Here is a 15585-nt window from a genome sequence, read left to right on the forward strand (position 1 = left end):
TCTTCAGGAAAGAAGTCTTTACTAGAACTACTTTCATAAAAAGTGCCTGGTCAAAAAGAAAAAGTGATTTATTTATGTGAATTCCATGTGGTTTTTGTTTTTGTTTGTTTTTGTCTGTGCTCTGGTGATTTTGTCTAAATATGATGATAATGTGTCTTGTAAGTCCTTATAGGCTGGGCGCCTTAATTGGTGCACGACACGTAAATAAATATAAATTCATTCATTCATTCATTCCAGATTATTGCATCTCTTGTCTCCAGGTCTGTGTGTGAGGACGGACACCAACAGTCACGTTCAATAGAAGGTTCAAGTGGAGAAACAAGAAATACAGACCTGGCAGATTAATATTAACACACTGGATCAGAGTCAAACCGTATTTAGTTGATGCAGGTCGGTGTTCTTCCTGCTCAGCTCGAGGCTTGCCGCACCTCCTCCGGTGCCCACTTTGTTAGCTGCAGGGTCGTCAGCTGGGGACCGCCGCTCATTGATAGAATATAGTCCAGTCATTTTATGAAAAAAGGTTGAACAAATTGCAACAGAATCAAACTCAACTGATTTTGTATCCTCAACATGTCCTGAGTGAGGAAAAAAAGCCCTGAAGAATCCCATTAGGGGAAAGTTTAGAAAAAGACCCAAATATAGCCCATGCATACGCCTATTCATTATTTTTCTCATGTGAACAGAGTAAAATTTTTGACCTTTAGATACTGTATCTACATGAAAATTACTGAGTTGATTACTTACATTAAGACAAACAAAAAACTGTTTGTTAACATGAGCAAATTTGCATAAATCCCACCGTTTTTACAGCACATATATAAATATGTATATATAAAGGTGCTCTGGTGGCACCAGCATGAAAACTGAAATGAGTTGACTCCAGAGGTTCATAAAGGGACCTGTGTATTGTCTTGAAATTTCGGACCAAGTCACAGAGTTTACTTTCACTAAGGCGCTTAGGTTCCCATGTAAAACGAGAACTCTTGAAAAATTGCAGTCATCTTGAAATTTAAAGTGGTTTCTTGTCGGTCGACCGATGGAGTCAACTCATTCCAATTTTCATGTTGGTACCACCACAACACCTTTATATACAGTATACATGTGCCGTCAATGCAAATGTGCTCATGTTAACAAAGAATTTCAAAAAACTTGTAATACATTTTTTGTTTGTCTTAATGTAAGTAATCAGCTCAGTAATTTTCATGGAGATATCTAAAGGTAAAAAATGTACCCTATTCACATGAGAAAAATAATGAATAGGCGTATGAATGGGATATGTTTGGGTCTTTTTCTAAACTTTCCCCTAATGGGATTCTTCTGGGCTTTTTTTCCCCCTCACTCAGGACATGTTGAGGATACAAAATCAGTTGAGTTTGCTTCTGTTGCAATTTGTTCAACGTTGACCCCTTTTTTGGCTTAAAATTACTGGACTAATAGACTACAACATGAAACTACGGTGGCCCTGAGGTGCAAAACACAACAGCAAATCAGAAAACACAACGACAAATAGTTACCGTAGTCATTTGTCGTTGCGTTTTCTCTCTTTTTGTGTTGTGTTTTCTCTCTTTTTGTGTTGTGTTTTCTCTCTTTTGCTGTTGTGTTTTCTGATTTGCCCCTCAGGGCCACCGTAGGAAACAGAGATAGAAGCAGGTGAAATGAAATGTAAAACTGTGTGTGCTGCTCTAGACTGTAACGTAACGTAACTGGAACCAGGAAGCAGGAATATTGTTAAATAACTAGGTGATATGTAACGTGTGTTGTCTAGAGGTGGTGGGGTGAGGTGTGTGTGTGTGTGTGTGTGTGTGTGTGTGTGTGTGTGTGTTTACAGTACATGTCTCTACTAAATCAGTGAGTGATCAAACATCATCCAGCTGAACATCAACAAGCTGCTCAACGCTAAATACCCACAAGTCTCAGAACAAATACCGACGCACTGAAACAACAAGTGGGAGCTCTGTGGAGTGTGTGTGTATGTGTAGTGTGTGTGTGTGTGTGTGTGTGTGTGTGTGTGTGTGTGTGTGTGTGTGTGTGTGTGTGTGTGTGTGTGTGTTGGATAAATCAGGCTGAGTCACATATCAAACATTCAGCGAGCCACCCACTCCAAGAGGAAAAGGCTCGACCGCCGCTCAACGACAGGACGGACTGAAGCTGCACGCACACACACGCACACACACACACACACACACACACACACACACACACACACACACACACACACACACACACACACACACACACACACTGCTTAGGGTGAAGTGTCCTGCTCCATCGGTAACTGCCGTACAAACATGGTGGCGCAAGATGGTGACTCTCTCTATATCTATATCAGGGGTCTGAGAGCGACTTTAAAGGGACATTGTGTCACGTTCCTGCAGTCAGCAGTTTATTTAGTTAGTTAGTAGGGGCGGGAATCTTTTACTTTCTCACGATTTGATTTGATTCTGATTTTTGTGGCTACAATTCGATTCCAAATGGATTTTCGATTCAAAACGATTTGATTCCTAATGATTTCTGCTTCAGTCTGTCGGTGTGAAAGGATCCTCATGATCTACTCCAGTCCGCTTTACAAGACAGAATGACTGAAGTGTCTTTTTCACATTTATTGAGTTTTAAACATTTATCCATGCTTAGATGGAATTGTTGAAACTGTTGCATAAAAGCAATATCACATATTGCTTAAGTAACACAATTAAAAGTGCCTCTTTATTAAAAGAAATATAGTGCAGTTAAAGGTTGAATATGTAGAATATTTATTAAAAGCTATATTTTTTCAAAAATAATACATCCATGGGGCCTTTAGAGGGGTACAGAATGAAAGTATTGCTTTTCCATAAAAAAAATTTTTTTTAGTCTGAATTATTATTTTTAATTTTTTTGACGGGCTCGACAATGACTTTCTGTCAACGTTCTGTTTACATTCGTACCTGCCTGTAGCCGACATGTGGCTCAGTTCTCCGCTGTTTGCCTGCCTCCTCCCGGTCGGATGCGTTTGTTTCCAACCAAGCCTTTTTAATAATCAATCGGTGGATCAATGGATTATCATATACTTGTTAGGATGGGTGTATTTGTGTAGTCTTATCTGTCATAAACACGTTTATCTCCGCGGACTTTCGGTGCCACGGAGCTCCTTTTTTTTTTTTTTTTTCCAACTTGACGAGAGCAGTGACAGCGGAGGCTCTGAGGCTCTGAGCAGCAGCGGTGTGGAAGGCAGAGAGCCTCCACTGTCCCTGTAACAAGCTACAAATCATTTATTATGCTGTTAATGACGGTAAAAATGAAACATAAGGTAAATATCCTGCTTAGCTCTCCTCCTCTGCTGTCCTCTGTTCAGAGCGGAGTCCCTAGCAACGGCCCGTTTTGCCTAGCAACGGTCTGGCAATCGACTGCTGGAATTCTTTTTCTGTTGTTTTTCTTGTAATTCTACATAGTCAACCTTTAAACATGCTGCCTTTTAAATTCTAAGGAAATGGAGGCCGACAGCCAGCAGAGTTGTTTCATTTTTTTAAATCGATTTTGGGACATTTTATATCGATTCTGAATCATATTAAATGAGAAGAAAATTGCGATTCTTATGTGCATCGATTTTTTGGCACACGCCTAATAGTTAGTTCCCTGTCATCCTTTTTGTTTGATTGCTTGTGGGCGTGGCTTGTTACCGTTGAAACCGTTGTGGATGAGACACGCGGTCGGTGTGGAGTCAGTCAGAGACGCTGGTCCCAGATCAGTCTGAACAACAAGGCTGAGTCACTGCCCCCTGGTGGAAACACTCTGCTCTATAACGTGTGTGTGCACTGCAAAAACTCAAAATCTTTCCAAAAATATTTATCTTATTTCTTGTCAAAATGTCTCATTTCTAGTCAAAACTAATCTCTTTCCACTTAAAATAAGACTCATCACCTAAAAATGAACTTGTTTTTAGATAATTTTCACTTGTTTCAAACTAATTTTCACTTGAAATAAGTAGAAAAATCTGCCAGTGAAAGCAGGTTTTTTGTGCTTGTAATAAGAAAGAATGACTTGCTCCACTATCAGATTTTTAATCAGAAGTAAAAATATGCTTGAAAAAAGTAAAAAGTGTCTAAAAACAAGCTACTTTTTAATGTGATGAGTCTTATTTTAGGTATAAAGAGATTAGTTTTGACTAGAAATGACATTTTGCCTAGAAATAGAACAAATATTCTTGGTAAGATTTGGTGTTTTTGCAGTGTGTGTGTGTGTGTGTGTGTGTGTGTGTGTTTGTGTGTGTTGTGAGTCTTCCTCACCGTGACCTTCTTGCCCTCCTGTCCCTGCTCGGCCTCTTCCTCCCCGTCCTCCTCTTCCTCCTCTTCGTCGTTGAGGTAGAGGAAGTTCTGGACCCCGCGGTGACCCGGTCGGACATCCAGCCGCTCCCACTCGTCCACGTCACCTGACGGCGAGGAAACAGAGGAGAAACGCTGCATTAAAGGTGCAGTCTGTAAAAATGGAGGTAAAACCTTGACGTCCAGCGTTCAGACTGTAGATCACAGCGCTCAGAGTATGGAGCGATGAGGTGAGCGTGTGCATGAAGAAACAGGCGCAACGCACCGTCTGCTGCAATGGCTTCGCTTTGGTTGTCATGGTGCATGACGCATGTCTACACGTTAGACCTGAACGGCCCCGTGCACGCACACACGCTTCAACCGCGGCGGTGTCATAGGCTGGGAAAAATTGTATTATTAAATTATGTTTTGGCCCTTTTGCACTAGTATTATATTGCATTTAGATTATGTATTGTATTCAAATGATGTAGCACTGTATTTAACGTATGTCTAGGCTGTTCCCTTTGCACTAGTAGTGTACATTTTATTGTTTTAGACATTGTACGATATATATTATCATATATTTCCTCTTGTTTTCTATTTATTTCTTTGTACATTTTCTTTTGGAGCAACCTGGCAGAATAATTTCCTAATCTATCTATCTATCTATCTATCTATCTATCGTTCTATCTATCTATCGTTCTATGTATCTATCGTTCTATCTATCTATCTATCTATCTATCTATCGTTCTATCTATCGTTCTATCTATCGTTCTATCATTCTATCTATCGTTCTATCGTTCTATCATTCTATCTATCGTTCTATCTATCTATCTATCTATCTATCTATCTATCTATCTATCTATCTATCTATCTATCTATCTATCGTTCTATCTATCGTCCTATCTATCTATCTATCGATCTATCGTTCTATCTATCTATCGTTCTATCTATCTATCATTCTATCTATCTATCGTTCTATGTATCTATCGTTCTATCATTCTATATCCGGGATATAAAGTGCAAATTTTGACCAATCAAGTTTGTATGATACATTACATGTTATGTGAGACCCCTGTTCTAAAGCAAGATTTTATTTCTTTATTTATGTATTTTTTATTTTTATTTTATAGCGATTATTCACTTATACAAATATATGCATGGGTAGTTTATTCAGATTTTGCCCATAAACCTTGACAAACGTTTGACACTGGACCTTTAAATGATGAAACAGCAGGTGAGGAAACCGTATGGAGGAGGAGGAGGAGGAGGAGGTGAAGAACATGTCCATTACAGGTTCCTGTCTGTTAATCTGAACTGTTACTACATGTTGGGTAATCTGAAACCACCTGAGAGCAGGAAAGTCTATATTTGTCTCCGTTGGAAGAAGACGAAGACCAAGAAGAATTTCACCTTTGACTGACTGACTGCTCAGACAGTTTCCATGCGGGGGACCTTGGTCCGCATCCAGTTTCTATCCAACACAATGAACGGCGTTAAGTCCGACTGATGCTGCAACTGTCTTTAGCTAAACCACGGTAATCAGGTTTAAGAGCGAAACCTCCCACGAACACGTCAGCCATGTCAGCCGGCCCCCACGTTTTAATGAATGACAGAGTGATTCTGAACCCGGCGAACCTCACCGTCTCCATCCAGGATGTAGTCCCGTGGGAACATGATGCCACAGCCCATAATGTCGCCTTTGAAACAGCGAGGACCGAACGCGTCTCCGACCCCGCTGCCGTGGAAGATCTTCCCGTCGTCTGTCGGAGAGAGAAGAGAGAGGAGAGAGACAGACAGAAGCTTTAATTACTCTGCAGCTGTGTTAATGTTACACTGCAAAAACTCTAAATCTTTCCAAGAATATTTGTTGTATTTCTTGTCAAAATGTCTCATTTCTAGTCAAAACTAATCTCTTTCCACTTCTGCCAGTGAAAGCAAATGTTTTGTTCTTGTAATAAGAAAGAAAAACTTCCTCCACTATCAGATTTTTCTACTTATTTCAAGTGAAAATCTGCTTGAAAGAAGTAAAAAGTGTCAAAAACAAGCTACTTTTAATGTGATGAGTCTTATTTTAAGTAGAATGAGATTTGTTTTGACTGGAAATAAGACAAATATTCTTGGTAAGAGTTTGAGTTTTTGCAGTGTGTGTAAGTTTACCTGAGAGCAGAGGTTCAGTCAGGTTTAAGAAAGATTTTTTAAGAAGTTTTTAATAGCTCACAGTTTTAACACCTGTTCACACAGTGATGTTTGTTTTATATATAATGTCAGTGTGAAGGATGGAGGGGACCGTATGAACTGGAAATACTGTATATATCACATTGGATATAACAATCTAATCCTAATAATATGATCAATATAATGCAACTAGAACCAAAATGGTTAAATCAATTGAAAATGATCAATTAGTTGAAGTTAAGTCGAGCTTTATTTATATAGCACCTTTAACCGCGGTGCTTTACAATTACAAACAAATACAGTTGCAAATAAATACATTAGATAAAGGAGCAATGAAATAGAAACAATAAGAACCGTCAAGATAAAAACAATCAGTTTCAGTTCAGTGTTGCTTTATTGCTAAAAACTCAGCGCTTCTCCATTATGAAGCTGCCAGGTTCTTGTCTGTTTTAGCTGCTGTAGCTGTTTTAGTTGTTGTAGCTATATATTTTTTATATACAGTGTTGGGAAAGTTCACTTTCTACATGAACTAGTTGGAAGATCAGTTCACAAATTTTAAAATGAACTAGTTCAGTTCATAGGTCATAATTCAACATTTTGAACTAAGTTCACGGTTCCAAAAATGAACTAGTTCATACTTCTTTTTTTCCCCCAATACTTTGCTGCGAGCTATTATTTTAAAAAATGATTGCCACAGCCCATTTAGAACCACAGACAGGGATTATTTTATCAGTTTTAACACCGAATCTACGTATCAGATTTCATCTTGGTATTCTGAATCCTGATCCAATCAGAGTTTACACTAGTGGTGCGACACTGTGGTGGCTGCTGCTGCCAGACTGGGAGGTTTCCTGCTGCATATTATGGCCTGTTTACAGTGTGTTTCTGCTGAGGGTTTCTATGGAAATCTGACACACTTTTCAATAAAGTTTTATTATTATATTCTGAGAGAGAGAGCGCCGTTCACAAACAGCAGAATGATCACGTTCATCAAGCGGAAATACAGCACGTTCAGTTCATCAACGACTGTTCAATGAACGCGTTCAGGCTCAACACTGTATAAATATATTTATAAAACGGAAAGGTGAAATCCGGCAACCTGATTGGTTGTTAACCGTGGTATAATGAGCATATACCACGGCTACTATTCTAAAGCCTTATCACAGCGTAGGCTATCACTCCGCCTCAGGCACGTATGACTGGTATCAAAGATATTCAATAAATGGAAAGATCCTCCATGAGAGGCTCCAATGATAGAAATGGTTTCACTTCCTGTCTCTCTAAATGGGCGTGGCCAACCGTCACCCCACCTCGTCTATGATCGTGTGTGTGGATTTATACAATTTGTAGGTAGATGAAAGTGAGATGTTTAAATTTCTTATGATAACATTAAAGGGATAGTTCAACATTTTGGCAAATTGGCCCATTGCCATAATCCCTATAGTCATAGCAGTAGGTTCGTTACCTTCAATTGTCAGTGCAAGCTATTTTTAGAACGGCGGAGCAGAGCCGTGAGCTGCTCAGAGCTACGCTACGGAGGCTAAGGGAATTTCTTGGTTTCCCTCATCAAACTCATCAAATACACAACCCAACAACTCCACAACGCTCTGTGACCTGCACATTCACCACGCTACCTTTTTTAATAACACAACGTTACCAGACAGAGTTGTTTTAGAGGGAAATACAGAGACTGATGATGAAAAACTGTCCCTGAAGGCAACGTGCATCAGCGGTTTTGCATGAATTTCCCTCTAAAACAAGCTCTGCTCCGCCGTTCTAAAAATAGCTTGCACTGACAAATAAAGGTAACGAACCTACTGCTATGACTATAGCGATTATGGCAATGGGCCAATTTGCCAAAATGTTGAACTACCCCATTAAATTATTATTATTATTTACACTACTAACAGTCATATTTAGCATGACAACAAAAATAATTTAAATCATTTTGACATTGCCTAGGAGATCTGTGCCAAATCTGGCGAGAGTGTGTCGTAGAGACAGAGACAGGTCTTGAACAAAGTGGATTTTCTCCTGATGTGTCCGTCTGAAAATTGCCATTTTCGTGTCAAAATGTTCAGAAGAGATGTGGCTTGTGAAAAATGAGTCCAAAATTTACTTCAATGACTGTGGGGAGAAAAAATTGACCATAATCGGTGATCACGTTAAATTGTCCCATTGGAGTCAATACACTCTATGCTGCCTCTGGTCTCCCTAAAGGGGCGTGGCCGTGCAGAAGCCTAGTGACATCATACAGGAAGCTGACTCCTCATGGAAGGTCTTGGTTTATAAACCGTCTTTGCTGGTATGAATGGAAGTTGTTGTCATGTATCCATGACAACGGACTGTTGCAGTCCGTAGCAAAAGACAGTCGGTGTTTTTACGATGTTAAAAAATGGACTAAAGTAGTTGAATTGACATGTTTAAGGTGAACTTTCACCTCCAGAGGGTTAACAATGGTAGAGGGGACTGAGCAGTGACAGAGGAAAAGACCAGATGCAGAGCTACTTGGAGCTAACGTCTGGAGACAAGGGACTAGTTTTTTATTGGATAATATGTATTTCTGGTTGAATAAAAGTACATGAAATTGATTGCGTATTCCTCTTTCATATTGTCATTATTGGTAACCGTTTTATAAAAGCAATATATCACTCCAGTCCGTGGTATATGCTCATTATACCACTCTAAGGGGGAAGAACGCCCCTTAGCCGTGGTATAATGAGCATATACCACGGACTGGAGTGATATATTGCTTAAGTATATACTCTATATACACACACATATATGTATAGTGTATATGTGTATTATGTGTGTGGCTGTAGCTGTTGGAGCTTGCAGCTGTAGTTTTTGTGCTGTAGCTGTGGTAGTGACAGTGTTTGCTGTTTCACCACATCAGAAACACAAGCTGCTACTTGTAGTAAGTGACGACTTCCTGAGCAGCAGCTCCGAGTCTCCGATCCACACAAACACAAAGAGCTCAGTGGGAACCTGAGAGACCTGGACCCAGACTCATCTGAAGGTCAGGATCCATCTCACTGCAAAAACTCTAAATCTTACCAAGAAGATTTGTCTTATTTCTCATGTCTTATTACACATGTTAAAAAACAAGGCAACGAAATGCAATTTGCATCCGACCAGAGTGCATATGCAGTATAATAACAGTCAAAACAAATCTAATTCTACTTAAAATAAGACTCATCACATTAAAAAGTAGCTTGTTTTTAGACACTTTTTACTTCTTTCAAGCAGATTTTCACTTGAAATAAGTAGAAAAATCTGATAGTGGAGCAAGTTTTTCTTTCTTATTACAAACACAAAAAAACTTGCTTTCACTGGCAGATTTTTCTACTTATTTCAATTGAAAATTAGTTTGAAACAAGTGAAAATGATCTAAAAACAAGTTCATTTTTAGGTGGTGAGTCTTATTATTATTTTAAGTGGAAAGAGATTAGTTTTGACTAGAAATAAGACAAATATTCTTGGAAATACATCTCAGTAGCACCGTCCCTGCAGACAGAGGACACATGTCGACCTGCTGCTGGTTCCTGTTGTGTGTCGCTGACTCTAATGTGTTTACCACGGTGTGTAACATGTGTAACATGCGACGACGCGCCAACATACAGGACATCCTGACATTCCTGACAGACGACGATGATGATGATGATGATGATGATGATGATGATGATGGTGGTGGTGTGTAAAGGTGAGAGCAGCAGAGTTTGCACAAGAGGGAAGAGACATCGACAACATCCAAAGGAAATCATCAAAACAACACATACTACAGTTGCGAGAGACAACAATGGAAAAAAAAAAAAAAGTGCAGCAGAAGAAAAACAGAGCGGAGGTATCCTGCAGACGGAGCGCAGCGGCGCGGCTGCTGCTGGTAAATATTTATGGAGTTGTCATGGGACCCGTCCCCGGCTCAGGATACTGTTTAAACAATCTCTATCTGAGCACCGGGAGGGAGACGGAGACACTGTATCATTACGGCTCCCATGCGGGCCCTTGTCACAACACCACACACCAGGCAAACACAGCAGAGGAGCCACGCCGGCACAGGAGCAGCGCCGCTAAAAATAGATGCAGCGCCGCCGCCGCCGGCAGCCCGGCCCGGGGAGAGAGACAGAGACTGGAGCTGGAGGTGAGGAGCTGCTGCCGAGGATGGAGCTGGAGCTGGAGCTGGAGCTGGAGCTGGAGCTGGAGCTGGAGCTGGAGCTGGGGGGCGATTCACTCATCTGAACACAAACCAAACACTGACAGAGATTAATTTCACTAGTTGCGTTTCCATCAGCTGTTTAGATGCATCGAGATGTATCGCATTGGAAAATGATGATGGAAACGCTGTAATTCGAATTAAAATCCCCTGATTCGCACAAACTGAAATACGCTCGCAAGCATTTGCAAACTTCAGGTTGCCTATAACGAGTGGTGCAGTGCGAGTGAGTTATTCTGTCAAGTGCGTGTAAATACTTTTCATGCTCTGTTGCGGAAATTGATGTAGCTATAAATTCATCTGTCGACTGAATGACACACAAAATTCTGTCTTAATACTGTTGATCAATCCTGGACTCAGTGCTGTGAGATACCAGTCAGCCATGTGGAAACACTGGTATGACTGTCTCTTTTAAATTTGTATGTGTGTTTGTTTTTGAGTCTAATAATAAAGTCTATCTATCTATGGCCGGGTTTTGGTTGATTCGAATGGGATGGAAACAGCTGTATGCGAATTAAGTGTGACGTAGCGCACTTTCACCCCATCTACTCCTGTTTTTGCAGTTCACTCACAAGACAAAGATACACAGATAAAAGCCCCACACAGCTTCATAATGATGTTGCTGCACTTCTTCATAGTTCCTCCTCAGTAAAAACCAAACTTATCAACCAGCGCATCCAGCATTTATCATTAATAACGTCTGTGGCGGCCGCGTCTCTCTCTCTCTCTCTCTCTCTCTCTCACACACACACACACAGACAGACAGGTCGCGTTATGACGGTAATAAACAATAATAAATAATAGTAATAATAGATCGCGCTAATATGTTCAAATCAGACCGTCAGTCCGTCCGGGGGGGGTGCAAAGTCCGTAGATGGAAACACACATGATACGAATTTCTTTTAATGCGCATTTCCCAGTAATTCAAATCACTTCAGATGGAAACATGGCTAGTGATGAGGAGAGGTGGGAGAAAGTCCCGATGTTGAAAAGTCCAAGTAGAGTCTCAAGTCTCTTTGCTCTCAAGTCCCAAGTCAAGTCCAAGTCCTAAGATTTTTGTTTCAAGTCCCAAACAAATCGATTATAATTAATGATACGTAAAGATCATGACCACACCTCAATTGTTAAAGGACAATTCTGGGCAAATTCAACTCGGTGCTGTATTTTCCTAACATTTTAGGTCGAACAGAAGGAGGAATCTGTAGATTTTCAGTTTAATGTCTCCTGTTTTGTGGTAGTTGTGTCTGTCCCCGCATCGCCACGGCAGCGATGAATGGGAGCGGATTGAAGTTCTGCTGCTTAGGCTGTTTCCATCCCTCAAAGCCACAGACAGCGTCAGATGGCGACTCAAACATGCACCCAGAAGTTTATTTACTTCAAGCAAGCCGACATGTTTGTAAAACTAGATCTAATTCAAAGTCTGGCGGAGTCGAGACCCAAGTTGACGCTCGGTGAGTTCATGTGCAGTCGGAAGCTCCCGTTTCTTTCATAAACACAGGAATATCAACTCTGGACTTGCTTGAAGTGTACATTTTTTCCCACAGACAGCGTCAGATGGCGACTCAAACATGCACCCAGAAGTTTTATTTACTTCAAGCAAGTCCAGAGTTGATATTCCTGTGTTTATGGCACAAATGGGAGCTTCCGACTGCATGTGAACACACCGAGCGTCAACTTGGGTCTCGACTCCGCCAGACTTTGAATTAGATCTAGTTTTACAAACATGTCGAAATAAACTTCTTGGTGCCTGTTTGAGTCGCCAACTGACGCTGTCTGTGGAAAAAAAATGCGGCTTTGAGGGATGTAAACAGCCTAAGCTGCAAAACTTCAATCCGCCTTCTCATGCCAATAAAGCTATTTAAAATTGAAAAAAATTGAGAGATAACTTGTGTTGGCATTAAATTAATTATACAGCCAAGACTGACAACAGGAGTGTCTATATAGAACGACTCTGGCTGGCTGCTACATTGATGTGACACTTTTTAAAATATTTTAATATTTGCGCTTGCTGCATGTGACTTGACTCAAATCTTTGGCATCAAGTCCCAAGCGAGTCCAAGTCCAAGTTTTTTGATTTGATCAAGCAAGTCTTAAGTCATCAAAATCGGGACCTGAGTCCAAGTCAAGTCTCAAGTCTCGAGTCCAAGTCCCCACCTCTGCTGATGAGCTTTTAATTAATTAGCTTTACTCAGTTTACTCTAAAAACTCTGTGAACATCAACTCTTTTCTATTGAGTTTAGTTAGCTTCATGAGTGTCCCATACTGAATCAGTTAGTCTACAACAGAAAATAAACTAATTATTAACCAACTTGGGTAACCCTTTAATTTACAGGCCGTTAATTACATGATTATGTCAAGAAATAGGCAAGAAATAATAATTAATTGTGTCATAATGTCTAGAAATAGCCTAGAATAGAAATAACGGTCAGTTGCAATGACTTGGTGGAGAACAATTCTGGCCTTTCCCAAACAATTCAAAGCATGAAAAGCATGTGTAATCTATTACCTTTATGAAAAACATTACTATGACACTGACTGTTATTTCTAAGCTATTTCTAGAACAGCCTGTAAATGAAAGGGTTACCCAAATTTCATCTCGAGAACTAATTTAAAAGCTACTTTAACTCAACTTAAAGGGATAGTTCAACATTTTGGCAAATTGGCCCATTGCCATAATCGCTATAGTCATAGCAGTAGGTTCATTACCTTTAATTGTAGGTGTAAGCTATTTTCAGTACGGCGGAGCGCAGCAGCTGGCTGCTCAGAGCTACGCTATGGAGGCTAACGGAATTTCCTGGTTTCCCTCATTAAACTCATCAAATTCAACATCCCAAAACTCCACAGCGCTTTTGTAGACAAGTTGTGACCTGCACAACCACCACGCTATGAGATAATGACGGAACGATACGAAACGGAGCCGTTTTCGAGGTAAATACAGGGTAAATACGGAGACTGCTTGCTGAAAAACTGTCCCTGAACGCAACGCGCATCAGCGGTTTTGTATGAATTTACCTCGAAAACGGCTCCGTTTCGTATCGTTCCGTCATTATCTCATAGCGTGGTGGTTGTGCAGGTCACAACTTGTCTACAAAGGCGCTGTGGAGTTTTGGGATGTTGAATTTGATGAGTTTAATGAGGGAAACCAAGAAATTCCGTTAGCCTCCATAGCGTAGCTCTGAGCAGCCTGCTGCTGCGCTCCGCCGTACTGAAAATAGCTTACACCTACAATTAAAGGTAACGAACCTACTGCTATGACTATAGCGATTATGGCAATGGGCCAATTTGCCAAAATGTTGAACTATCCCTTTAAAGAGGAACTCTGTAGGATTTCCACCTTAACTCTTTAGGATTTCCACCTTAACTCAGCTCCATGTGTCCTTTAGCTCCAGCTCCAGAGTCCTGGTGCTGGTTAAATCAATGACTTGTAACTAGACCAGACCTGCAGAGTTCAGGTTTAAGTTCTTTATTCAGCAGCATATTCTCTGTTTTTCTACATGGATCTGTTTTAAATTTAACCTCAAATTGAAAATGATTGGACAGTTCATGAGACAAGCTGTCATGAACTATGATGAGCACTTTGTAGATTTAAAAATACATTATATTTCCACATATTTTGGGAGACTCACAGGGCACAGACTTTAAAAACAGAAGGACTTTGAGTCACTAATACAGGTCGTGTTGCTCCTAAAAAGCCCGCTGGTCTTTTTTTAAACTCCCTGCAGAACCACAAGACATTATAAAAGTGCTTTCACTGGCTGAGTGTCACTCTTCAATACAAATAAACTGAGCGCAATGTGTTAAGTCTGTGAAGTTTACTCAGTTATTCACTTTTTCACTTATTCACGGTGAAAGTGAATTATCTGCAGCAGTAGATGAGACGGTTCTACATGGTTAATGATGATGAAAGCCTGTTCTTGGAGGGTTAACTCTGGGAGGCATGCAGCTGTTTGAGGCTATTTTTGTTTTTGGGGATACAATAATAGTTCTGTTGCTTTTTTAAAAATGTGCTTTGGTACTAAAACGGGTGGAAATCGATACACAGGAAACAGGCTCAATTTGGAGCCTGGATGTGGCGGAAAAAAGTTAAAAATTTGTGTTGGAGACTTGAGAGTTTAAAATTAGCATCGAGGTGTTGACCAGCGTTTGGCTCCGAGGCCGGTGATGGAGCGGGAACCTGGAGACGGCGTTAACACCGAGCTGGAGGAAGGGGACAACAGACTGAAGCTTGATTTTAAACATTCATTTGCAAGGCTAAGCTTAAAACAAATGTGTATTTCTGTTGCAGGTGTAAAACTATGGCATTCACAAAGCAAGGAATTGAAAAGTTGTACAAGTATGTCTCAGTTTAAGAAAATGTTTAAAAAAGAAAAGATAAGCGTCTACAAAGAAGAAGAAGGAGAAAGAGAAAAAGATAGATAGACGAGTGGTGTTTTGTTTGTTTTCTTGTCACAACTATGTTTCATCATCTTTAATATTTTGAAATAAGGTATAATATTGGTGTTGAAGTAAGCCAATGTAATTATAACAACAGAGAGGGGCAGGTACTATACGTTTTCTTCATCTTGCTCCTTTTCATTCATGGTGACTATGTGTACATTATGTAATTTTGTGCAACCATGTGAAGAATGTATACCATGAATGGAATAAACCAAAAATGAAATGAAAATGAAAATAAGATGATAAGAGCGAGGGGGGGGGGGTAAGAATAACAGAGAGCGTGACCGCCACCAGGTGCTGGATCCGAGTTCATCCTTGGAGCAACAAAAGGGTGAAAACTGGATGGGAGCGCGGTGCGGGGTTTGGAGCGCGGCCCATAGGAGGAAAGGGCAGCGGCTCCGGCTCAGAGAACCTGGCTGAGCGCTCGCCTCGCACCAGCTGGGAATAGGAAAACAGCCTTTTTCTCGTAACATGAGAGTT

General features: G+C 40.5%; 1 protein-coding gene across 2 annotated transcripts in view; it reads right to left on the minus strand.

Moving 5' to 3' along the window:
- spryd3 (SPRY domain containing 3) overlaps window positions 1-15585 on the minus strand; it is a 94869-nt gene that overhangs the window by 787 nt on the left and 78497 nt on the right. For both annotated transcript variants that reach the window (XM_085782982.1, XM_085782983.1), the window contains exons 9-10: window positions 5921-6040; window positions 4263-4405 (exon numbers count right to left, since the gene is read on the minus strand). In XM_085782982.1, coding sequence (XP_085639108.1) covers window positions 4263-4405; window positions 5921-6040 — 263 coding nt within the window. The remainder of the gene's footprint in view (window positions 1-4262; window positions 4406-5920; window positions 6041-15585) is intronic.

This window comes from Trachurus japonicus, chromosome 7 (assembly GCF_045865225.1).
Source record: "Trachurus japonicus isolate A0001 chromosome 7, Traja_1.0".
In the NCBI taxonomy this organism is placed as follows: domain Eukaryota; kingdom Metazoa; phylum Chordata; class Actinopteri; order Carangiformes; family Carangidae; genus Trachurus; species Trachurus japonicus.